General features: G+C 55.8%; 2 protein-coding genes and 1 long non-coding RNA gene across 3 annotated transcripts; all 3 read left to right on the top strand.

Annotated features, from left to right (window-relative positions):
• The first annotated feature begins 179 nt into the window (after nt 1–179).
• Nucleotides 180–24,569, top strand: LOC142072445 (uncharacterized). Its single transcript, XM_075129171.1, has 5 exons — nt 180–313; nt 965–1,565; nt 1,976–2,605; nt 23,844–23,863; nt 23,969–24,569. Exons 2-5 carry the CDS (start codon nt 1,304–1,306, stop codon nt 24,551–24,553), a joined length of 1,497 nt encoding a protein of 498 aa, XP_074985272.1. The 5' UTR covers nt 180–313; nt 965–1,303; the 3' UTR covers nt 24,554–24,569.
• Nucleotides 2,618–18,691, top strand: LOC142072624 (uncharacterized). Its single transcript, XM_075130062.1, has 5 exons — nt 2,618–8,931; nt 9,520–9,979; nt 17,263–17,353; nt 18,154–18,296; nt 18,670–18,691. Exons 1-5 carry the CDS (start codon nt 8,193–8,195, stop codon nt 18,689–18,691), a joined length of 1,455 nt encoding a protein of 484 aa, XP_074986163.1. The 5' UTR covers nt 2,618–8,192.
• Nucleotides 18,696–22,827, top strand: LOC142072447 (uncharacterized). The gene is made up of 2 exons (XR_012668789.1): nt 18,696–18,780; nt 19,125–22,827. It is a non-coding gene; the product is annotated as an uncharacterized LOC142072447 (long non-coding RNA).
• Nucleotides 24,570–24,587: the final 18 nt, after the last annotated feature.

Below are 24,587 nucleotides of genomic sequence, written 5' to 3'. Positions count from 1 at the left end.
GAGCCAGGGAGAGAACCCAGGAGTCCCGGCTCCCAGCCCCCCCTGCTCTAACTCACTAGCCCCCCTCCCCTCCCCGAGCCGGGGAGAGAACCCAGGAGTCCGGGCTCGCTGGGCGATTTCCCGCCGGACACAAAGGGGTTAAAACCATGGAGCTCAGCAGCGTCCTCCCTTTTGGGAGGGGGGTCTGTGACGTCACAAAGAAGGGCCCTTCCCCTCCCGCAGCGGGGGCGAGCCCGGGAGCGGGGGAGTCTCAACACCCCCCGTCCGGCTTTGCGGGGCGCTCTTAAAGGGCCAGCGGCGCCCCCGCGCAGCGGTGAGTCCGGGCTGGGAGCTGCGGGCGCGGGGGGGCCGGGCAGATGTCAGCTCCCCGCCCCCCATCAATCCGGAGTCACCCCTGACTGCAGTGGGAGCAGGGCTAGGTTCTGATCTCAGCTCCCCCAGGGTCAATCCAGAGTCACTCCTGATGACCACGGGGGAAGGGCTGGATTCTGATCTCTGCTCCCTGGGGTCAATCCAGAGTCACTCGCTGACTGCAATGGGAGCAGGGCCGGGTTCTGTTTGAGTTTTCCCTGGGGTCAGTCTGGAGTCGTTCTTCATTACAATGAGAGCAGGAGCTGGATTCTGATCTCAGCTCCCCTGGGGTCAATTCGGAGTCACTCCCTGACTACAGTGGGGTCCTGGCTGAGTTCTGATCTCCGCTCCCCGCACCGTGTCACTCCAGAGTCACCCCTGACTGCAACAGGGACAGGGTCGGGTTTTGCTCTCAGTTCCTCCGAGGTCAATCCGGAGTCACTCCTGATTACCATGGGGGCAGAGCTGGATTCTGATCTCTGCTCCTTCTAAGTACCACCTTAGACTGTCAGACTAATTATTTAATTAATGCTACTTAGTCCCTGCACAGACTCCCCCCCCCGCCCCCCCGCCTGAGCCCGGCTGCTCAATGAGGGCCCTTTTATCGTTCCAGGCGAAGGGGAGACGCATGCTGCCGGTGGACGAGGAGCGCAAGGGGATCGACAGGGACGCCATGCCGCAGAATTGCAGAGCCGGTCTGGCCTTGCCTAGGGGCCTGGGACGGGCTCCTGAGACTCTTGGAGAACCGAAAAGGTCTTTAACCCTTTGATGGCCCCACGTTCAGACACTTCCAGCCTGCGAGGGACCCTGGGGACCATCTGGTTTGGCCTCCCGCCTCACCCAGGCCAGACGTCCCCACTGGGTGATTCCTCCATCCAGCCCGTAGCTGATGGCTGAGCTAGAGCGGGGTTTTCAGACAGACCCCCCCACCGCCGGGACAGGCCTCTGAGAGATGGAGAATCCATCATATCCCTGGCTAGGACCTTCCAATGGTATCCCACCGTCCTCCTCTGCCCCACTGACTCCAAAGGAACAAGGGCCCATTGACCCCAGCAGGGGATCTGGCCCCGTTGACTCCACCGTCTCCCCATCTTTCTCTCCAGGCTTCCCCCTCCCAAAGGCCAACGTGAGGTGGATGGAGCGAGGGGAGGAGCCGTGGGGCCCTGATCTCCCCTCCCCCGAGGCTGTGGGGACCCCAGGTGAGACCCACACAGGTGAGGAATGAGGGAGACCCATAAGAGGAAGGTCAGAACTGGGGCCTTTCCAAACCATGTCCCCTGACACTGGCTGTTACAACCTTTAGCACCAGAGCTCCTGGCCCTTTCCCACTCCTCCTGGCCAGCATCGGGGCCCCAGTGTTTTAGAGCAGGGGGCTGGGAGCCAGGACTCCTGGGTTCTACCCCTGGCTCTGGGAGGGAAGTGGGGTCTAGTGGTTAGAGCAGGGGGTCTGGGAGCCAGGACTCCTGGGTTGTCTCCCTGGCTCTGAGAGGGGAGTGGGGTCTAGGGATTAGAGCAGGGGGGCTGGGAGCCAGGACTCCTGGGTTCTACCCTCGCTTTAAGTTCCAGCCCCGGGGGATCAATTTGCTTGGTTGTCCTCCCGGATCTCCCTCCCGTCTCTCTCCAGCAGTTGCCAAGGTGGCCGCACCCCCGACGCCCCGCTGCAAGCCGGCCGGCCGCTCCTACCAGTGCCCAGAGTGCGGGAAATCCTTCCGGCAGAGCTCGCACCTCCTCCAGCACCAGACCACGCACACGGGCGAGGGGCCCTACCGCTGCCCCGACTGCGGCCGGGCCTTCAGCCAGAGCTCCGACCTGGCGCGGCACCGGCGTGTCCACACGGGCGAGCGCCCCTACCGCTGCGCCCAGTGCGGCAAGGGCTTCGGCCGCAGCTCCCACCTGCTCAACCACCAGGCCACCCACTCCGGCGAGCGGCCCTTCGGCTGCGCCGACTGCGGCAAGCGCTTCGGCCACAGCTCCAGCCTGCACAAACACCGGCGGGTCCACGCCGCCCAGCGGCCCTTCGGCTGCACCGACTGCGGCGAGCGCTTCCTGCAGAGCTCCGACCTGCTCAAGCACCGGCGGGTCCACGCCGGCGAGCGGCCCTTCGGCTGCGCCGACTGCGGCAAGCGCTTCCTCCAGAGCTCCGACCTGCTCAAGCACCGGCATGTCCACACCGGGGAGAAGCCCTACACCTGCGGGGAGTGCGGGCGCGGCTTCAGCCAGCGCTCCCACGTGGTCAAACACCGCCGGGTCCACAGCCGGGGCCAGCCCTGACGGGGGGAAATGGGGACAGATCTTCTTCTTCCATTTGTGCAGCAAGTATCTGCATCTGCCCTGGGTTGTGCGGCTGCGGTTTGGGGTTGCCCATGAACCTGGCGGGAGATCCAGGCCAGCGGCTATTTCATGAGGTGTTTGTGACGTCTTGTGAACGCCCTTCGGCTTTCCACGCTTCATCGGTAGGGCCCGTGTCTTCCGGCACCGAAAACAGCCTAAGTTCAGATTTGCGAAACTTTGTAGTTTGGAAATGTCGGTGATGCATTATTTTAATACAAAAAAATACACGTATCGGCAAACGGGAGCAATGTGTAATCCTTTTACAGCTCGAAAATGAGGTAGCCCTATATTACGATGTTGACAGACACTTGGACATTTTTTTCACAACCAAAATGGTCAGTTTTAGAACATAAGAAATGTGTGACGTGATCGTTGCTATAAATACAAAATTCTTGCCACGCAAGACAGTGCAATTAATATAAAAGTTGGATTACTGTTTTATGCAACGACCTGGCGGCTCAGGGGAATTTGGAATAATTACAGTTCTGCTTAAAGGACACGAAGGTGTTGTTGCAAATATCTGTATATCGCCTATATCAGCATACAAATAGTCATTGACACCTGGTTAGGACACATGACAACTCATTTGGGCATCCAATGACATCCAGTAACATTGTGGGGTTAGCTCTTGTCCAAGTTTGGCCAAACTGCATTCAGCATCGGCTGCTCGCCAAAAGATCACGAGCAATCTGGCTAAGTCGTGGCAAACCTTCCTCCGAAAACTGGAGAGAGAAACATCATTAGCACGAGGAAGTTCATCTCCGGTGTTCAGGTAAACGGCCCACTCCCCCCCAGGTACAGATCACGGCAGTGGGATACAGGAACTCCTCACTGAACGTCGGCCTGGTGAATGTTCTTTCGTCGCTGATCAATTCGGGAACAGGCTCGTTGAGAGTTGTGCACTGCTCCCTTAGAACGTGGTTTGGCAGCCGCCTGCTTTGTCCGCTGCTTGCAGGAAGAGCAGCCCGTTGCAGCGAGCTGGGGGGGGGCCTTGGAACCAGGGTGGGCTGGCAGCCCCCCCATCAGCTCCCCTACGTTCCCTGTGAGGCAGCTGCCCAGCAGGCTACCAATCGCTGGGCCGTTCAGCTGTCCCTCCCCCATGGCCCTGCCCTGCTCCTGCCCTCTGCCTTGCTGTGCGGGGGGGGGGGGAGAAGAGGGGCACTAATGTCAGGGTGTCCCCCTCCCGCTCCCCTGCTCCTTTACCCCATCTCCACAGAGGTGGGGCGGGGGGGACAGGATAGGGTTCAGGACAGAGGGAGCTTGCTGGCAGCAGCTGTTCTCTCAACTTGCCGATCTACTTAAAAAGGCAATGTACTTAGAGTAGGGTCAGCGTACTTAAAGGGGCAATGCATTTCTCAGGGTGTGTGTCTCTGTCTCTGTCTGCCACGCTGTCTCCCCTCCCTCCATTGTGCTGCCCTGTAGAGCGTGAGGCTACACTAACAACACTGTGTTAACCCTCGGGGGCTCAGCCAAGCGCTAGTTCATCATTTAGCAGTAAGGCTTCCCCTGGGAAATATCCCCCCCTCTGACTCCACCACCTCAACCAAGCTTCACAATTATCATTGCTGTGTACCAGTATTAAATTGTTTGTTTAAAATTTTATATACATCTATAAATAAAAAATATCGTCTTTTGTCTGGCAAAAAAAGTGTCCCTGGAACCTAACCCCCATTTACATTAATTCTTATGGGGAAATTGGATTCGCTTAACACTTAAAAGTCGCATTTTTCAGGAACATAACTACAACGTTAAGCGAGTAATTACTGTATTCTGTTCATAGTCACTGACGTTGTGGGAGAGTACACAACCTTGCTTGGAATCAAGGACTCTCACATCACAAAAAAATCTCTATGGTGGCTGTTTGTATGTAAGTACCTCCTACACTTTCTCTGCACAACTTTGGAAAACTTGACACTTGAGATTGTCCAGGGCATTCTGTCCTTTGTACTGAAGTATTGCCAGCAGATCAGATGCACGGTTGTACACTTCTGTTGGGAACATTGACCAGGATTCAAACCCAAGTAGTGTCTGAACGCGTGGAGTTGCTTCTGCTTGGATAAAAATTCAATCTGCCGCAAGCGAGTCACCCGGCAATAAAACACTTAGCTCCTCTAAAATGGTAGTCGTGTACATTGATTTCCCAAGCAGCGACCCCCTTATAGTGCTCCACATGATTGTCTATGGCTTTAAGCCAAGTTGTTAATCTTGTTACATCCGGTTCCGGAGGTAATCTTGGGCTTTCAACCCCCTGGTCGATAAGGTAGTCTCCGAAATGAGTGCATATGAGTGAGGGGTAGCCATTTTCGTTACAGCACACAGACGGTCCACTTCTGTACAGAGACAGCGTCAGCGCTCATCTAATACAGCTGTAATGCGTCCCCCACAGGTCACATCAATGCAGTTGCTTAAAATGTCACTTAAACTGTCTTTGAATAACTTCCGCATGTCGGTTGCATTACCCGTCACATAAGCCGCTGCTTTTAAAAAATCACTTTTGTGTAGGACAAGAGTCTTTATAAGAGCTTGCACAACTGTGTAGTAATGAACATGTTCGAACTCCACTGTTTCTATGAGCTTGGCAGCAACTGGGCAATCTTCTGAAACCTGCATCCGCTGTATTAGAATATTTGCAACATGCCAGAGTAGGCTGCCTGGAGAGTCATCCACAATTACAGCTATGTGCTAATCCTTCCATTCAGTGCTCCGTTGTGGCTTGTTTAGTTCAAAGACGCAGGGAATATGGACTTGTCATATTTAGGAATTCTCGCATTTTGGGATTATCTGGTTTGCCTAGTGGGATATCTACACTGCCACCAGCCTCCATCTAGTCTAGTACTGTCATTCCCCTGGATTTCTGATTTTCCTTGTGTACACGTGCCAGTAATTGGGTGCTGTGGCTTTGCAGCTGTCATGTCTCCACTCTCTGTCCTTCATTTTCCTTTTTCGGTGCGGGAACATGACGACCTTTCAGGTGGTCACCTGTGCGGCCCTTTTTAACATGGTCAAGAACTTTGGTGCGAATTGTGTACAATAACTTCCCTCCGCCCACATGGAGCACGTCGGGGCTGAATTCTTTAACTCTCTCCTCCGGCGTAACCGGGCTAGGCATTGGTAGGGAACGGCTCGAATGGCCAAAGTACAAGGTGGAAAATTGGAAGGAATGGGTGATTCTGGAAATCAAAAGTAATTTTGGAAGAATTGTGGCAATATCTGGAGAACATTGGCCCTGTTCATCAGGGTCGAAATCACATTGTGGAAGGTTAAGCGCATGGGTCCGAAAGGGTTTGCGTGACTTCAGGTTGTGCTGAGGGACGTTGTTAAGGTCCTGGTGAATGGGGAAATGTTCGTTTCCCTTGATTTGCTGGACTTCCTGGAGGATTAGAGCAAATGGGTGAGGGAACAATGTACGACCGCACGGGCAGCCAGGGTGTTGGGGTCGACTTTGCGGGTTCCAGAATGTGACCCCCGGGGTACAACCTGGAACTGTGGGTGCACCATGCCACCTTAACTCTCCAGCCTGGGCTGTCTCACACAGTGCAGTGCCAGTGACATGCAGCAAAGCCCTCCAGGTGCTGCGATCACTCAGCCGTCACCAGGTGGCGCTCCACACCCAGCTGAGTTGCATGAATTCTCCCTGAGCCACTCACGAATCCCACAGAGAGAGGCATCAGCCAAATCCCCCCAGCTCCCAGCCTTACACCCCAGAAATATACCGTCTTGCACTGCTCAAGACTACTTGGACAGTGCAAGCTCATGAATTGGTTCGCCACTCCCAACAAAGGGTAGTGGTCATGCAACAACCCTTGTTAACCTGAGCTGGGAGTCTCTAAACATGTCAACCCAAACTGCCCTGTTTTAGATAAAACATAAACCAGATTTATTCACGACACAAAGACAGATTTTAAGTGATTATAAGTGTTAGAATCGCAGTCAAAATTCAATTTCTGACCTCTGTGCCTATTTTTCACTTTAACAGACTAAGCAAGATTTGAATCAAACAACTTTTCTCACCCCACTGAATGTTCCAGGCAGCTCACAGTTCTCAAAACACAGGCTGGATTCGCTTCCCAGCCTGGGACCAATCTCCCCAGCTCGCAGTCTTTGTCTTCCAGTTGATCTTCCAGGTGTTGAAATGGGGGAGGTCAGAAGCCAAGTGGTGACGTCATCGACCCTCATTTATACTTTCTCTCCAGGTGCTAGAAAGCTCCTTGCTGTGATGTGAGGGTCAGGCATCCCCCACTGGGTACATGTCCTCTCTGAGGAGTCTCTGGGACGGCCACTTGGGAGAGTGCTTTCTCCTTGATGGGCCGTCAACGCCTGTCTGGCCAGTGTAGCTGCTCCTTTGTCCCTATTGAAAGGCCGGCGGTGGGCATCTCTCATCCTCGCCACATATTTCTGTAACAAACACAGAGCAAAACTTCATAACTTCACATACAAGGTAACACGCACAATCCAACAGGATAGTCGTGTTCAACAGATCATCACTTCTCAAATGATACCTCACAAGGCATGTATTGTACAAAACATAGGATTACATCACAGTGGTGAATACAGGGGTTCCAGGGTGGTAGTTTGAGGTACAGAGTTCACAGCATATGGGTGCGGGAACAGCGTGTGACAGCACGGGCAGACTGGGGGTTGGGGTTGACTTGAGGGCTCCAGGGATTCACTTCATTGCAGGGTCGGTCCAGTTGGCACCAACAAATCGAACGTGGCTACTTCTGATCCGTGCCCCGTGGTGCGCAGTACTTGGCTACAGTGGACACAAGAGCCATCACTGATGTCCATAGCACTGATGTTGATGCTCCCCAGCTTGTGCCTGTGTTTCTGGACCAGGTTGACCCTTGGCTGTGTCTTGGCAGCCACCTTCTTCAGATGGTTGTGGAAGGTTAGCATGCGAGCCAGCTTCACACCGGGATAGGTCACGTGGCACAGCGTTGCCGCAGAAGGACGCTTTCAGGGTGCACTTAGCGTTCATGTTATCAAGATGGGATGCAGTGACTGTTGGTTTGTGTCAGGGTTGGCTTGAGCCTCCATTTCCGGAGATATTCCTCCCTGGTGTTTAGGTCCCCGTTCAAGGTGGACTCAACGTCATGGAAGGTGGCTGCTTGCATCGCCAGGGCGAGGTCATCTGCATCGGCAGATTTGCGTGACTTCGTTGGCGGCATGTCGCTCGTGTAGACGCTGAAGAGCGTCGGCGTGAGTACTGAGCCTTGGGGCTGTCCATTGTTGAAGAGCCGGGACGAGATGACTCTGTCGCCCAAATGGACATGTAGCCACCTATTGCTCAGCACCGTCCATAGCAGGCATAGCCCTGGTCTACACTAGGACTTTAGGTCGAATTTAGCAGCGTTAAATCGATTTAAACCTGCACCCGTCCACACAATGAAGCCCTTTATTTCGACTTAAAGGGCTCTTAAAATCGATTTCCTTACTCCACCCCTGACAAGTGGATTAGCGCTTAAATCGACGTTGCCGGCTCGAATTTGGGGTACTGTGGACACAATTCGATGGTATTGGCCTCCGGGAGCTATCCCAGAGTGCTCCATTCTGACCGCTCTGGACAGCACTCTCAACTCAGATGCACTGGCCAGGTAGACAGGAAAAGAACCGCGAACTTTGAATCTCATTTCCTGTTTGGCCAGCGTGGCAAGCTGCAGGTGACCATGCAGAGCTCATCAGCACAGGTGACCATGATGGAGTCCCAGAATCGCAAAAGAGCTCCAGCATGGACCGAACGGGAGGTACGGGATCTGATCGCTGTTTGGGGAGAGAAATCCGTGCTATCAGAACTCCGTTCCAGTTTTCGAAATGCCAAAACCTTTCTGAAAATCTCCCAGGGCATGAAGGACAGAGGCCATAACAGGGACCCGAAGCAGTGCCGCGTGAAACTGAAGGAGCTGAGGCAAGCCTACCAGAAAACCAGAGAGGCGAACAGCCGCTCTGGGTCAGAGCCCCAAACATGCCGCTTCTATGATGAGCTGCATGCCATTTTAGGGGGTTCAGCCACCACTACCCCAGCCGTGTTGTTTGACTCCTTCAATGGAGATGGAGGCAATACGGAAGCAGGTTTTGGGGACAAAGAAGATGATGATGATGAGGAGGTTGTAGATAGCTCACAGCAAGCAAGCGGAGAAACCGGTTTTCCCGACAGCCAGGAACTGTTTCTCACCCTAGACCTGGAGCCAGTACCCCCCGAACCCACCCAAGGCTGCCTCGTGGACCCAGCAGGCGGAGAAGGGACCTCTGGTGAGTGTACCTTTTAAAATACTATACATGGTTTAAAAGCAAGCATGTGAAAGGATTACTTTGCCCTGGCATTTGCGGTTCTCCTAGATGTAGTCCTAAAGCCTTTGCAAAAGGTTTCTGGGGAGGGCAGCCTTATTTCGTCCTTCATGGTAGGACACTTTACCACTCCAGGCCAGTAACACGTACTCGGGAATCACTGTAGAACAAAGCATTGCAGTGTATGTTTGCTGGCATTCAAACAACATCCGTTCTTTATCTCTCTGTGTTATCCTCAGGAGAGTGAGATCTAATTCATAGTCACCTGGTTGAAATAGAGTGCTTTTCTTCAGGGGACACTCAGAGGAGCCCATTCCTGATGGGCTGTTTGCCTGTGGCTAAACAGAAATGTTCCCCGCTGTTAGCCACAGGGAGGGGAGAAGGTTGAGGGGGTAGTCACGCGGTGGGAGGAGGCAAAATGCGACCTTGTAACGAAAGCACATGTGCTATGTATGTAATGTTAACAGCAAGGTTTACCCTGAAAGAGTGTAGCCACTGTTTTATAAAATGTGTCTTTTTAAATACCGCTGTCCCTTTTTTTTTCTCCATCAGCTGCATGTGTTTCAATGATCACAGGATCTTCTCCTTCCCAGAGGCTAGTGAAGCTTAGAAAGAAAAAAAAACGCACTCGCGATGAAATGTTCTCCGAGCTCATGCTGTCCTCCCACACTGACAGAGCACAGACGAATGCGTGGAGGCAAATAATGTCAGAGTGCAGGAAAGCACAAAATGACCGGGAGGAGAGGTGGCGGGCTGAAGAGAGTAAGTGGCGGGCTGAAGAGAGTAAGTGGCGGGCTGAAGACAGGGCTGAAGCTCAAATGTGGCGGCAGCGTGATGAGAGGAGGCAGGATTCAATGCTGAGGCTGCTGCAGGACCAAACCAGTATGCTCCAGTGTATGGTTGAGCTGCAGCAAAGGCAGCTGGAGCACAGACTGCCACTGCTGCCCCTCTGTAACCAACCGCCCTCCTCCCCAAGTTCCATAGCCTCCACACCCAGACACCCAAGAACGCTGTGGGGGGGCCTCCGGCCAACCAGCCACTCCACCACAGAGGATTGCCCAAAAAAAAGAAGGCTGTCATTCAATAAATTTTAAAGTTGTAAACTTTTAAAGTGCTGTGCTTAAAGTGCTGTGTGGCATTTTCCTTCCCTCCTCCACCACCCCTCCTGGGATACCTTGGTAGTCATCTCCCTGTTTGTGTGATGAATGAATAACGAATGCATGACTGTGAAGCAGCAATGGCTTTATTGCCTCTGCAAGCGGTGATCGAAGGGAGGAGGGGAGGGTGGTTAGCTTACAGGGAAGTAGAGTGAACCAAGGGGCGGGGGGTTTCATCAAGGAGAAACAAACAGAACTTTCACACCGTAGCCTGGCCAGTCATGAAACTGGTTTTCAAAGCTTCTCTGATGCGTACCGCGCCCTCCTGTGCTCTTCTAACCGCCCTGGTGTCTGGCTGCGCGTAACCAGCAGCCAGGCGATTTGCCTCAACCTCCCACCCCGCCATAAACGTCTCCCCCTTACTCTCACAGATATTGTGGAGCACACAGCAAGCAGTAATAACAGTGGGAATATTGGTTTCGCTGAGGTCTAAGAGAGTCAGTAAACTGCGCCAGCGCCCCTTTAAACGTCCAAATGCACATTCTTCCACCATTCTGCACTTGCTCAGCCTGTAGTTGAACAGCTCCTGACTACTGTCCAGGCTGCCTGTGTACGGCTTCATGAGCCATGGCATTAAGGGGCAGGCTGGGTCCCCAAGGAGAACTGTAGGCATTTCAACATCCCCAACAGTTATTTTCTGGTCTGGGAATAAAGTCCCTTCCTGCAGCTTTTGAAACAGACCAGAGTTCCTGAAGATGCGAGCGTCATGTACCTTTCCCGGCCATCCCACGTTGATGTTGGTGAAACGTCCCTTGTGATCCACCAGAGCTTGCAGCACTATCGAAAAGTACCCCTTGCGGTTTATGTACTCGGCGGCTTGGTGCTCCGGTGCCAAGATAGGGATATGGGTTCCGTCTATAGCCCCACCACAGTTAGGGAATCCCATTGCAGCAAAGCCATCCACTATGACCTGCACATTTCCCAGGGTCACTACCCTTGATATCAGAGATCTTTGATTGCGTGGGCTACTTGCATCACAGCAGCCCCCACAGTAGATTTGCCCACTCCAAATTGATTCCCAACTGACCGGTAGCTGTCTGGCGTTGCAAGCTTCCACAGGGCTATCGCCACTCGCTTCTCAACTGTGAGGGCTGCTCTCATCTTGGTATTCATGCGCCTCAGGGCAGGGGAAAGCAAGTCACAAAGTTCCATGAAAGTGCCCTTACGCATGCGAAAGTTTCGCAGCCACTGGGAATCGTCCCAGACCTGCAACACTATGCGGTCCCACCAGTCTGTGCTTGTTTCCCGAGCCCAGAATCGGCGTTCCACAGCATGAACCTGCCCCATTAGCACCATGATGCATGGATTGGCAGGGCCCATGCTTTCAGAGAAATCTGTGTCCATGTCCTGATCACTCACGTGACCGCGCTGACGTCGCCTCCTCGCCCGGTATCGCGTTGCCATGTTCTGGTGCTGCATATACTGCTGGATAATGCGTGTGGTGGTTAATGTGCTCCTAATTGCCAAAGTGAGCTGAGCGGCTTCCATGCTTGCCGTGGTATGGCGTCCGCACAGAAAAAAGGCGCGGAACGATTGTCTGCCGTTGCTCTGACGGAGGGAGGGGCGACTGACGACACGGCTTACAGGGTTGGCTTCAGGGAGCTAAAATCAGCAAAGGGTGTGCCTGTACATCAAGGAGTATTTCAGGCAGGACTTCACGGAGGGTTCCAATAAGAAATGGTGCACCTAAGTTATCGTTGTTATTGGAACAAGGAGGTTAGCCTGGCCTCTGATTGATACATGGCTAGATTTACCTCGCTGCCACCTTCTCTGTGAGTGACTGCAGTGTGATCTAGACAGGGGAGGAGGCAAATGAGTACAAAACAAATCTGGTCTATTTCTTGTTCTGACCCACTCCATCTATCTTTTACATCTTTGGCTGGCAGCAGACGGTGCAGAAGGACTGCATGCCATCCACATCTCATGGCTGCTCAGCAGAAGATGGTACAGTACGACTGCTAGCCATCCCCATCTCTTGCCTGCCTGGCATAAGATGGTACAATACGACTGCTAGCAATCCTCATCTCTTGCCTGCCTGGCAGAAGATGGTACAGTACGACTGCTAGCAGTCCGTATCGCCTGCCCGCTCACCATAAGACGGTTCAATAGGACTGACTGCAGGACTAAAGAGAATGACCTGGTCAAGTCACTCCAAATTTAGTCCCTGCGCCCATGTCTGCCCAGGCGCTCCCAGCCGACGTGGCCAGGAGCACCTCGGACACGACGAGGACGACTACCAGTCGTATTGCACCGTCTGCTGCCAGAAGGCAATGGGTTGCTGCTACTGTGCAGCAAAGCCGTACCGCGTCTGCCAGCACCCAGGAGACATAGGGTGACGGTTACCTGAGCTGGCTCCATGCTTGCCGTGGTATGGCGTCTGCACAGGTAAGTCAGGAAAAAAGGCGCGAAATGATTGTCTGCCCTTGCTTTCACGGAGGGAGGGAGGGAACGGGGGCCTGATGACACGTACCCAGAACCACCCGCGACAATGTTTTAGCCCCATCAGAGTGCTCCATTGTGACTGCTCTGGACAGCACTCTCAGATGCCCGATTGTTTGCCATTGCTCTGACGCTGGGAGGGGCGCTTACAGGGTTGGCTTCAGGGAGCTAAAATCAACAAAGGGGGTGGCTTTACATCAAGGAGTATTTCAGGCAGGACTTCACGGAGGGTTCCAATAAGAAATGGTGCACCTAAGTTATTGTCCTTATTGGAACAAGAAGGTTAGCCTGGCCTCTGATTGATACATGGCTAGATTTACCTCGCTGCACCTTCTCTGTAAGTGACTGCAGTGTGATCTAGAAGAATGAGTCCCCTAGACAGGGGAGGGGGGGAAGCAAATGAGTACAAAACAAATCTGGTCTATTTCTTGTTTTGATCCACTCCATCTATCTTTTACATCTTTGGCTGGCAGCAGACGGTGCAGAAGGACTGCATGCCATCCACATCTCATGGCTGCTTGGCAGAAGATGGTACAGTACGACTGCTAGCAGTCCGTATCGCCTGCCCGCTCACCATAAGACGGTTCAATAGGACTGACTGCAGGACTAAAGAGAATGACCTGGTCAAGTCACTCCAAATTTAGTCCCTGCGCCCATGTCTGCCCAGGCGCTCCTGATCGACCTCACAGAGGCGACCAGGAGCACCTCAGACATGACGATGACGGCTACCAGTCGTACTGTACCGTCTGCTGCCACAAGGCAAGGGGTTGCTGTTACTGTGTAGCAATGCCGTACCGCGTCTGCCAGCACCCAGGAGACATAGGGTGACGGTTACCTGAGCGGGCTCCATGCTTGCAGTGGTATGGCGTCTGCACAGGTAACTCAGGAAAAAAGGTGCGAAACGATTGTCTGCCCTTGCTTTCACGGAGGGAGGGAGGGAACGGGGGCCTGACGATATGTACCCAGAACCACCCGCGACAATGTTTTAGCCCCATCAGGCATTGGGATCTCAACCCAGAATTCCAATGGGCAGCGGAGACTGCGGGAACTGTGGGATAGCTACCCACAGTGCAACGCTCCGGAAGTCGACGCTTGCCTCGGTACTGTGGAAGCGCTCCGCCGAGTTAATGCACTTAGAGCATTTTCTGTGGGTACACACACACTCGAATATATAAAACCGATTTCTAAAAAACCGACTTCTATAAATTCGACCTAATTTCGTAGTGTAGACATACCCATAGTGTTTTGTGGTAGTGGACGATCCTTGCGAGCGTCAGCATCTGGCCTTTAATCCAGACTAAGTCGTAGGCCGATGACAGGAATACAAAGGCTGAGCCCGTCTTAGATTTCTTCTGGAATCCAGCCGCCATGTGCATTGCAAGGGACAAAACTTGGTTGCGTTTAGGCCGGAATCCCGCTTGTTCTTCGGGGATCACTGAGCCGACGGGAGGGCTGATTCTCTGGAGGATGATGCGTTCCAGGTGTTTGTAGGTCATGCACAGGAGTGATATCAGCCTCTAGCTTCCCAAGTCATCAGTTGGCTTCCCCGGTTGGAATATGGCATTGACAATTGCCTCCTACCGGGCTTTTGGGATGGTTTTGGTGTAACGTTTCGCCAGCCATGGGAGTCCCTTGGGACCTACTTGATGAAGAAATTCCAGGGGGATACCATCTCCGCCAGCCAGCTTCCCTTTCTACATTGGGGCTAAACCTTCTTTATTTCATCTGTGCTGATGGCGGTGGGGTCGTGTGGAGAGACTGGTCATTGGCCGGTGTAGCTGATGATGGCGTTTCGTCTTTTGGTGCTCTTCACCAATTTGGAGGCTATGGTGTTGGGCCGGACTTTTGAGGTCTGATATTCTGTCCAATTAGCAATGGTGAGATGTCATAGTAGGACCAAGGCATGGCGACTTGAGTGTGTGAAGTCCAGTCCTTGAACTAGCTGAGTCTAGAGACTAGCAGGGCTTTTGTAACCTGTGGGCTGCCCGACTGGCTGTACTGCTGGGACAGATCCTGGGTCTCTTTTGTCCAGCAGGGAGTGTTTTCTTCCTGGAAGCCCATGGAGATGCTCTTCTTGGCGGCGGTAAGCCGGCCAACAAACCAGTGATAACATGCCGGTGTCACCACGTTTTCGACACATTCCCTGTAGCTGTCCCAGTCGGCTTTGGCCAGATTCCACTGTGGGATTTGTTTGGACAGAATCACAGGGATTTCGATGCCGAGATGGGTGGTGATAGGCCTATGTTGGCTGTTGGGGAAGTCGGGAAGTATTTTGTGACATGAGTGCAGCGTTGAGATGATGGAGGGGTTCGGGTTTAGTTGCAATGCCAGCGAGCAGCGTGGAAAGGTGCTCGCTGCTTGGGTTCGAAGACCAGTTGCAGATCTTACACAGACATCCAGTCCAGGGGACGGTCTGTGTGTGTGCGAATACGTGACAGTCCAAAAAATACGAGTTCACCCCCAAACAGAGCAGGGCTTGATCGAAAGTTTGTGGGTTCTGCACAAGACAGTTCAAAATGTAAACCACCCTGGACAAATTCACGGCCCTGCATTGTCCCGGGGGCAGGGAAGACTTCTTTCTTTCATTGTATGCTGCGGTCGGCAGCTGTCCTGTGGCCCCCAAGGAACAAAAGACGTAACTTGTCCTCTGGAAAGTGAAATACACCGCCCAAGTAGCAGAGCAGTATCCTCACACCACCGGGCCCTTGTGTACCCGTGGTGAATCCCTCACTGATAAAGTCGGTCGTTGTTTGTGGACCTTTTCTGGGAGTACAGTAATGTATTCCTAGTACTTTGTCAGATGCGCTTTGCGATGTTCTTTCAGAAAGTTTGGATTGTTTTTAATGAATTCATTTTTTATTGGGGCCAAAATGTTTTCAGCTTTTGGCCCAGTTTTTAGTGTGTCCTGATGAGGGTTAAATATGGATTAATTAACAAAGCGGATGCCTTTAAATGAGCTATTACCAGCAGGAGAGTGAGTTTGTGTGTGTATGGGGGTGGGGAGGATGTGAGAAAACCTGGATCTATGCAGGAAATAGCCCGACTTGATTATGTCAAGAGTTGTCACTTTGGATGGGCTAGCACCAGCAGGAGAGTGAATTTGTGTGGGGGGGTGGAGGGTGAGAAAACCTGGATTTGTGCTGGAAATGGCCCAACCTGATGATCACTTTAGATAAGCTATTACCAGCAGGACAGTGGGGTGGGAGGAGGTATTGTTTCATATTCTCTGTGTATATATAAAGTCTGCTGCAGTTTCCACGGCATGCATCCGATGAAGTGAGCTGTAGCTCACGAAAGCTCATGCTCAAATAAATTGGTTAGTCTCTAAGGTGCCACAAGTCCTCCTTTTCTTTTTGCGAATACAGACTAACACGGCTGTTCCTCTGAAACCTTTAAAATAGAGTATGTTACATAGACAAAGGAGCACAGACACAAACTTGCCACCCAGAAAAACCCACTCGCTATTTGTCTCACATTATTAAACATTGGTGCATGTGGAAATCTGGTTAAACACTCTGGGGTGAAAACCTGGACTGTTGGGGATCGCTGAGACGCAAAGTCCATGTCTTAAGCAATGACCACTGGAAAGTTGTACTCTTTGGGGCTCAGGGACGGCCAACCCCTGGCCTCTCTGCTTTCCGTCACCGCTAGGGCCCAGCCCTGACTGCCAGGGGAGAGCACCCCCTCCAGGAAGAGGCTGGGGCAGCCGGGAGCTTCCCCCCACAGCCAGCGCCTGCTGCTGGGAGCCAGGACTCCTGGGTTCTGTTGCTGGTCAGCGGGCCCCAGACTCCAGGTGCTGTCTCAGGATAAGGAATAGGTCGGGTTCACCACGCTCCCCAACCAGCTGCATTGGAAATGTGTGAAGAAGGGATTTGACTTTACTCTCATGGTGGCTGGTAAAGGTTAACCAGTAAATGGTTAAACCCCATTGCACCCCTACAGCCCACCCTGCTTGGGATAGAACCCAGGAGTCCGGGCTCCCAGGCCCCCCTGCTCTAACCCACTAGCCCCCACTCCCCTCCCAGAGCCGGGAAGAGAACCCAGGAGTCCGGGCTCCCAGCCCCCCCTGCTCTAACCCACTAGCCCCCGCTCCCTTCCCAGAGCCGGGGAGAGAACCCAGGAGTCCGGGCTCCCAGCCCCCCCTGCTCTAACCCACTAGCCCCCGCTCCCTTCCCAGAGCCGGGAAGAGAACCCAGGAGTCCGGGCTCCCAGCCCCCCCTGCTCTAACCCACTAGCCCCCACTCCCTTCCCAGAGCCGGGGAGAGAACCCAGGAGTCCGGGCTCCCAGCCCCCCCTGCTCTAACCCACTAGCCCCCACTCCCCTCCCAGAACCGGGGAGAGAACCCAGGAGTCCGGGCTCCCAGCCCCCCCTGCTCTAACCCACTAGCCCCCACTCCCTTCCCAGAGCCGGGGAGAGAACCCAGGAGTCCGGGCTCCCAGCCCCCCCTGCTCTAACCCACTAGCCCCCACTCCCTTCCCAGAGCCAGGGAGGGAACCCAGGAGTCCGGGCTCCCAGCCCCCCCTGCTCTAACCCACTAGCCCCCGCTCCCTTCCCAGAGCCGGGGAGAGAACCCAGGAGTCCGGGCTCGCTGGGCGATTTCCCGCCGGACACAAAGGGGTTAAAACCATAGAGCTCAGCAGCGTCCTTCCTTGGGGGGGGTCTGTGACGTCACAAAGAAGGGCCCTTCCCCTCCCGCAGCGGGGGCGAGCCCGGGAGCGGGGGAGTCTCAACACCCCCCGTCCGGCTTTGCGGGGCGCTCTTAAAGGGCCAGCGGCGCCCCCGCGCAGCGGTGAGTCCGGGCTGGGAGCTGCGGGCGCGGGGGGGCCGGGCAGAGCCCCGGTGTGGGATTGGGGGGGGGTAAGTGATGTCAGTCCCGCCCCCCCCCATCAATCCGGAGTCACTCCTGACTGCAACGGGGGCAGGGCGGGGTTCTGCTCTCAGCTCCCCTGGGGTCAATCCGGAGTCACTCCTGAGGTCAATCCAGAGTCATCCCTGACAGCAGCGGGGGCAGGGCGTGGTTCTGCTCTCAGCTCCCCTGGGGTCAATCCGGAGTCACTCCTGATTGCCATGGGGGCAGGGCGGGGCTGTGATCTCAGCTCCCCTGGGGTCAATCCAGAGTCACTCCTGAGGTCAATCCAGAGTCATCCCTGACAGCAGCGGGGGCAGGGCGTGGTTCTGCTCTCAGCTCCCCTGGGGTCAATCCGGAGTCACTCCTGATTGCCATGGGGGCAGGGCGGGGCTGTGATCTCAGCTCCCCTGGGGTCAATCCAGAGTCACTCCTGAGGTCAATCCAGAGTCACCCCTGACAGCAACTGGGGCAGGGGCAGGGCCAGGGCCAGGTTCTGATCTCAGCTCCCCTGGGGTCAATCCGGAGTCACCCCTGATTGCAATGGGGGCAGGGCTGGAGGGGCAGGGCTGGATTCTGATCTCAGCTCCCTCTAGCTACCACATTAGACCATATCAGAGTAATTACTTAATTAAGTGTCTCAGATTCCTGCCCAAGATCGGGTCCGTTGCGCTGGGTGCTGCTCAGACCCCCCCTTGTCCGAGATCGGGGGCCCCCATCACGCCAGCCGCTTGTCGTTCCAGGCAAAGGGGAGGCGCATGCTGCCGGTGGACGAGGGGCGCAAGGAGATCGACAGGGACGCCATGCCGCAGAATTGCGGAGCCGGTCTGGCCTTGCCTAGGGGCCTGGCCGCCTGCCAAGCTGGGACGGGCTCGGGACGGGCTCGGTTGGGTCTTGGAGAACCGAGAAGGTCTTTAACCCTGTGATGGCCCCACACTCAGACACTTCCAGCCTGCGAGGGACCCTGGGGACCATCTGGTTTGGCCTCCCGCCTCACCCAGGCCAGACGTCCCCACTGGGTGATTCCTCCATCCAGCCCGTAGCTGATGGCTGACCTAGAGCGGGGTTTTCAGACAGACCCCCCCACCCCCGGGACAGGCCTCTGAGAGATGGAGAATCCATCATATCCCTGGCTAGGACCTTCCAATGGTATCCCACCATCCTCCTCTGCCCCACTGACTCCAAAGGAACAAGGGCCCATTGACCCCAGCTGGGGTCTGGCCCCACTGACTCCACCCTCTCCCCATCTTTCTCCACAGGCTTTCCCCTCCCCAAGACTGACGTGAGGTGGATGGAGCGAGGGGAGGAGCCGTGGGGCCCTGATCTCCCCTCTCCCGAGGCTGGGGGGACCCACGGTGAAACCCACACAGGTGAGGAATGAGGGAGACCCCTAAGGGGAAGGTCAGAACTGGGGCCCTTCCAAACTGTGTCTGGAGTGGAGCTCTGGGAGGGGAGTGGGGTATGGTGTGTTAGAGGAGGGAGGGCTGGGAGCCAGGACTCCTGGGTTCTGTCTCCAGCTCTGGGAGGGGGATGGGGTCTAGTTGGTCAGAGCAAAGGGGGCTGGGAGCCAGGACTCCTGGGTTCTCCCCACAGCTCTGGGAGGGGAGTGGGGTCTGGTGTGTTAGAGGAGGGCAGGCTGGGAGCCAGGACTCCTGGGTTCTACCTTCACTTTCGGTTCTTCTTCGAGTGATGGTCCCTATTGTTATCCATCAAGGGTTGACACGTGCGCCATGCGTCTGGCCCAGTGTCCGCTGGTCTGCACATGTACCCTTCCTTCGCCTCATGGTGTCGTCCGAGGCCATAAGAGGCAAGGCGGACCGACCGCGCCTCCCGTTCCTTCTCCACTGCCGCATGGTCCGAGCCGGAGCTGCTACTGTCCTCGCGTCTCTGACGCCCTTTAAAGAACAGCCGTGGTAGAATTGTCCAGTTCCTCTTATTCTAGTTTCTGCTGTTCTCCGTCTCGTTGAGTGTTGAGCAGAAGTTCTTAGGAGATGAGAGACTTTGGGGACCCCATTTACCAGCTCCCGCCCGCAACCCAGCACCCACGCCTGCATATGGGATTATGCCAAAGACGGCGGGGTTCAAGGTCTGTGCCGGCAGCCCGGGTTCGTTCTCGCATCAACGCTGCCTCTCCTGCTTGGGGGAAGCCCATATTGCATCCAGGTGCAATGGCTGCCTCTCCTCCCAGCCGTACCCGGGAAGGTCGGGCTCTTGGCCTCAGCAAGCATCTCCTGGAGGTTGTCATGAGGCCGCCCTCGGACCCAGGCCGGGCAGCCCCAGAGAAACCCAGGAGCTTGCCTCCGACTGTGGAGATCGGGTCCGGTTCAAGTGGTACCACTACTATGCAGCCCGTGCGGGGCCTAGCCAGGAGGCGAGGAAGCAGGCCCAGAAGCGTGGCAATAAGTCTTCCTCCAGGCCTAAGACGATGCGCCTTCCGTGAGTTCCCGCCACGGAGAAACGGCGCGTTCCCGGGCTCACAAGCGGGACAAGAAATCGTGTAGGCCGGGGGGATCCGCTGGTACCAAGCTGCTCACACCGGGGAGGTTAGAGACGGCGCCGGAGCCATGTGAACTGTTCGCCCTTGGGGAGCCGAGTTCTCGTCTCCCTCTGCCGTCTCACGGGCTCCAGCCCAGGGTTTACTTCAGTCCAGTCGTGGGCTCGCTCCCCGTTCCCCTACGGCGTAGACGGCTCCGCCGTTGGAACCGGGATCCGCCTTTTCAGCCTTGGAGGATTCGGATGGCTTTGGGCACCCTCGAGTAAGCGCTCGGAACCGGTTTTGGAGGGTGAGCCGCTCAGTTCGGTTCGGCCGGCGCAGGAACCCTTCCAGACACGACTGTGTCCTCAGCTCCAGGTGGCTTTCGCTGGTTCCAGGACCTCCTACGGAGGGTGGCGGGGAACTTCCGTATTCCACTGGAGGAAGAACAGGGCAAACACCTGGCCCACCCTCTTTGGTGGGGGAGTTGCCTAGCACTCTCTGTACCAGCTTGGAGTGCAGTAACAACGGACAAGCGGGGCCCGGCTGTCGTTCGACGTGGCTCTACGATGGAGTTCGCAGCGCTACCTCATCCACGTTCCCCCCGCCCTGATCCCTGCTCAGGGACCACGCTCACGACAGCATCCTCGCTGTAGAGGGTCGGCTCCCTACCGCAAAGGGGAGGCGATAAAGCAGGTTCCTCCGGACTCTCAGGGCCTGGGGTTCTGTTCCACGTATTTCCTGGTACCCCAGAAGAAGGTGGAGACCAATCCTGGATCTGTGTCTCCTCAATTACTTCATCCACAAGCTGGTTTCGGATGGTCACGGTGGCAGCCATCATCGTGTCTCTGGATGGTTCACGGTTCTCAATGTGCGAGGTTCCTGTTTTCACGTAGACGTCCACCCAACCCACAGAAAGTTCTTGAGATTCGCGGTGGGCCCTCGGCACTTCCAGTACACAGTCCTACCCTTTGGACTCACCCCTGCTCCATGGGTCTTCCCCAAAGTTTCCTCTGTCATAGCCGCCCACCGCCGGTGTCACGGGGTCTTTAGATTCCCCTCCCTCGACGACTGGCTGCTTGCAGCGCAATCCGGGGACGCCGCCATTCCTCCCCTGGAGGCGAGCGTCAGTGTCGAAAAATCGGTTCCCACGTGGCCCCTGGATGTCACAGGGGCCTCCGTCGATGCGGTCTCGGCACGGGCTGACCCACCAAGGGACAGATTCCAGACCCCGCGGGAACTCGTCCCCTGAGTAAGCAATGGTCCTTCTGTTCCGGTCAGGACCTGCCTATCGCTCCTTGGCCACACGCATGTCAGTCACCACCTCCGCTCGCCTCCGCCTTCACTGTCTGCAGCTGTGGCTCCGGAGAGCCAGTTCACCCATGCGACCATGGGCTTTCTGTCATCTACCCACCCAGCCACCCCGAGGTGCTCTCCTCGCTCCAGGGATGGACGGTCCCCAGGCTGGTCATGCCTTTCCTCCCATCCTCTCCGGACACGATCGTCACGGGCGCATTGCTCGCTGGCTGGGGCACCCTCAGGGGCGAGCATGTGACGCAGGGGACCTGGACCTCTCAGGGACCCAGGCTGCACATCAACACCCCGGGGCTTCGGGCGGGGCGGAGGCCGCGTTGCGTGGGAATGTTCGTCGGCAGCGCAAGACGTACCTCCGAGCAGCAGGCAGGCATCCACCAGGCTCTTGTCCGGCCAAGTGGATGCATTTCACCCCCTGGGCCCGACACCCTCCACACGACGACATGAACATGCCCCTTCTCTTGGGCTCCTGTGCTTGATGATGTCGGGACTCGCTCTCCGTCCCATCCCGGTCCACCTAGCGGCTCTCAGCGCCTTCCACACACACACCCCCCCATGCGCAGACATGCCGTCCGTCTGTCTGCAGCCATTGACGGCCAGGTCTGCTCCGAACCTGCCCGCCCATCGCGCCCCCGCAGGACCTCAACCTCGTTCGCGCGACGTGAATGAAATCGCCCTTCCTCATAGCTATTGCTTCCATGAGACGGGTCAGTGAACGGATCGGGAGGTTGGGCCCCCAAAGTCTCCTGGCGCCTGCACCCCAAGTTTCTCCCAAAGGTCGTCCCCCGGTTTCAGCTCAACCAGCCCATCCACTTCTTTCCGAAGCCTCCCACCTCGGCGGAGGAGCGGCACCTTCCCTTCCTTGACGTCCGCCGGGCCTTGGCCTTCCACCTGCACAGAACAGGACCTTTCCCGACATCCCCTAGACTGCCCGCCCCGTGATCCTTTCGGTTCTAGTGCTAAACAGTCTCCACATGGAGGGTTTCTAAGTGGATTTGGGGGGTGTTCGGCTCTATCCGTTGTCAGGACGGTCTCTACCCCGTGGGGTGAGGGCGCCTTTCCTCAAGAGCGTGAGTGCCGACTACAGCCGCCCTGCGAGACGATGCTTTCGGACGTATGGCAGTGTGACGGGTTCCCTGGGGTGCAGCCTGGAACTGGGGTACTGCTGAGCCCTCTGTCCCACCAACCTGGGCTCCCTCTCACACTGGCATACTGTGACAAGCTGCAAACCCCTCCAGGTCCTGCACTCACCCAGCCATCCACAGGCAGGGACACACCCAGCTGAGTTACGTAAATGATCTCCCAGCCACTCAGGAATTAACAGTAAAGAGGCTCCGGCCAATTCCCCACAGTTCCCCAGCCTAGGACCCCAGGGCTGTATGGTCCTGCCCTGGTCAGAAGCCTGACCAGTGTAAGTTTATAACTTAGTCCGCCCCTCCTTAAATGCAGAGAGGACGTGCACCAGTTCTTGTTCCTGAGCAGATTTCCCAAGCACTTCAACCAAAACCCACTCTTTTAGGTAAAATATAAAACCGGTTTATTAACTACAGAAAGACAGACTTTAAGTGATTATAAGTAATAAGCATAAAGATCAAAGTTGGTTTCCTAAGAAATAAAAGTAAAATCGCAATCTAAGTTCTATAAACTAGACAGATTTGAATCAAGCCGTGTCTCACCCTGATGGTCTAGTTCCTTACTACACAGGCTGGGATTCTCCTGTCCAGCCTGGGCCCACCTCCCCAGTTCAGTCTTTGTTCTCCAGATGTGTTTCCAGGTGTTCAGTTGGGGGTGGGGGGGGGAAGAGTGAGGCCAAGTGATGATGTCACTTCCCCTCTTTTATAGCTTTTTCCAGCCTGCTGGAAAGAGCCTTTGCTATGACACGAGTCAAGCAGCCTCCATTGTCTGCGTGCTCTTTCTGAGAAGTCTCCATTGTATACAGATCCTGGGATAATCCTTGGGAGTATGGATTCCTTTAATGGGCCATCAGCGTGTCTGGCTGCTCCACTGTTGCACCTGAAAGGCTGGTTGTGGGTGTTCCCAACTTCACAATATATTTCAGTCACACACACATATAGAAAAACTTCATAACTTCCCATTCAGTGACGGTACACACAATCCAACAGGGTATTAACGTTCAACAGATCAAGACTTTTAAAGTGATACCTCACAAGGCACGCACTCTACAAACCATATCGTAATCCTATCGCCCTGGTCAATAGGGGGGTGCCAGGGTGTCACAGTCGGGGGGCCATGCGGAGTTCGGCACATGCCTTTGCTGCGCGTTGCGCCTTGGTACGAGGCTCTGCAACGGATGCCTCGTTCGGCACGGCAGGCCTCCATCCTCTTCCTCACACCCTCCTCCGAATTCGGCATTGCTTGGTCATCGCCCTGAGTGGAACGCAATAGAAACCATCACTCGGAGAAGGAGAAGAGGTTACTTCCCTGTAACTGGAGGTTCTTGGAGATGTGTTGTCCCCTATTTGGATTCCAAATCCGCCCTCCTTCCCCTCTGCTGTGGAGCGGTTAGATTCGTGGCGGAGAAGGAACCGGAGACGCGGTCGCAACAGACTCGACTTTCGAATTCTCCGGCTCTGGGCACACGAATACAGATCGGGACCACCCATCTCAAAGAACCTCCAGTTACAGGTACACGACCTCCTCTTCCAGTCCCGTTCACCCACCCCCCGATCTCCTTTCTCTCTTCCCCAGCAGCTACCGGGGCAGCCGCGTTCCCGGCCCCCTGCCACAAGCCGGCCGGCCGCTCCTACCAGTGCCCAGAGTGCGGGAAATCCTTCCGGCAGAGCTCGCACCTCCTCCAGCACCAGACCACGCACACGGGCGAGCGCCCCTACCGCTGCCCCGACTGCGGCCGGGCCTTCAGCCAGAGCTCCGACCTGGTGCGGCACCAGCGTGTCCACACGGGCGAGCGCCCCTACCGCTGCCCCGACTGCGGCCGGGCCTTCAGCCAGAGCTCCAACCTGCTCCAGCACCGGCGCTCCAGCTCCGGCGCCCGCCCCTTCCGCTGCGCCCAGTGCGGCAAGGACTTCGGCCGCAGCTCCCACCTGCTCAAGCACCAGGCCACCCACTCCGGCGAGCGGCCCTTCGGCTGCGCCGACTGCGGCAAGCGCTTCGGCCACAGCTCCAGCCTGCTCCAGCACCGGCGGGTCCACGCCGGCCAGCGGCCCTTCGGCTGCGCCGACTGCGGCAAGAGCTTCCTGCAGAGCTCCGACCTGCTCAAGCACCGGCGGGTCCACACCGGGGAGAAGCCCTACACCTGCGGGGAGTGCGGGCGCGGGTTCAGCCAGCGCTCCCACGTGGTCAAACACCGCCGGGTCCACAGCCGGGGCAAGCCCTGAGAGGGCGGGGGGCGATATGGGGGGTGATCTGGGG

This window comes from Caretta caretta, chromosome 6, assembly GCF_965140235.1.
Source record: "Caretta caretta isolate rCarCar2 chromosome 6, rCarCar1.hap1, whole genome shotgun sequence".
NCBI lineage: Eukaryota > Metazoa > Chordata > Testudines > Cheloniidae > Caretta > Caretta caretta.
Note: the sequence above shows the minus strand (reverse complement) of the source record. Positions and strands in the feature narration are given on the sequence as shown.

What these genes read in the sequence shown, in the direction of transcription:
- LOC142072445 (XM_075129171.1), top strand. Translation starts at nt 1,304, where the DNA reads ATGGAGAATCCATCATATCCCTGGCTAGGACCTTCCAATGGTATCCCA. An exon ending in CCCAGGTGAGACCCACACAG is followed by an intron (nt 1,566 to 1,975) that starts GTGAGGAATGAG and finishes GTCTCTCTCCAG; the next exon opens with CAGTTGCCAAGGTGGCCGCA. An exon ending in CAAACACCGCCGGGTCCACA is followed by an intron (nt 2,606 to 23,843) that starts GCCGGGGCCAGC and finishes CTCCAGTTACAG; the next exon opens with GTACACGACCTCCTCTTCCA.
- LOC142072624 (XM_075130062.1), top strand. Translation starts at nt 8,193, where the DNA reads ATGGTATTGGCCTCCGGGAGCTATCCCAGAGTGCTCCATTCTGACCGC. An exon ending in AGGCGGAGAAGGGACCTCTG is followed by an intron (nt 8,932 to 9,519) that starts GTGAGTGTACCT and finishes TTTCTCCATCAG; the next exon opens with CTGCATGTGTTTCAATGATC. An exon ending in CCCAGACACCCAAGAACGCT is followed by an intron (nt 9,980 to 17,262) that starts GTGGGGGGGCCT and finishes CCCCTCCCGCAG; the next exon opens with CGGGGGCGAGCCCGGGAGCG.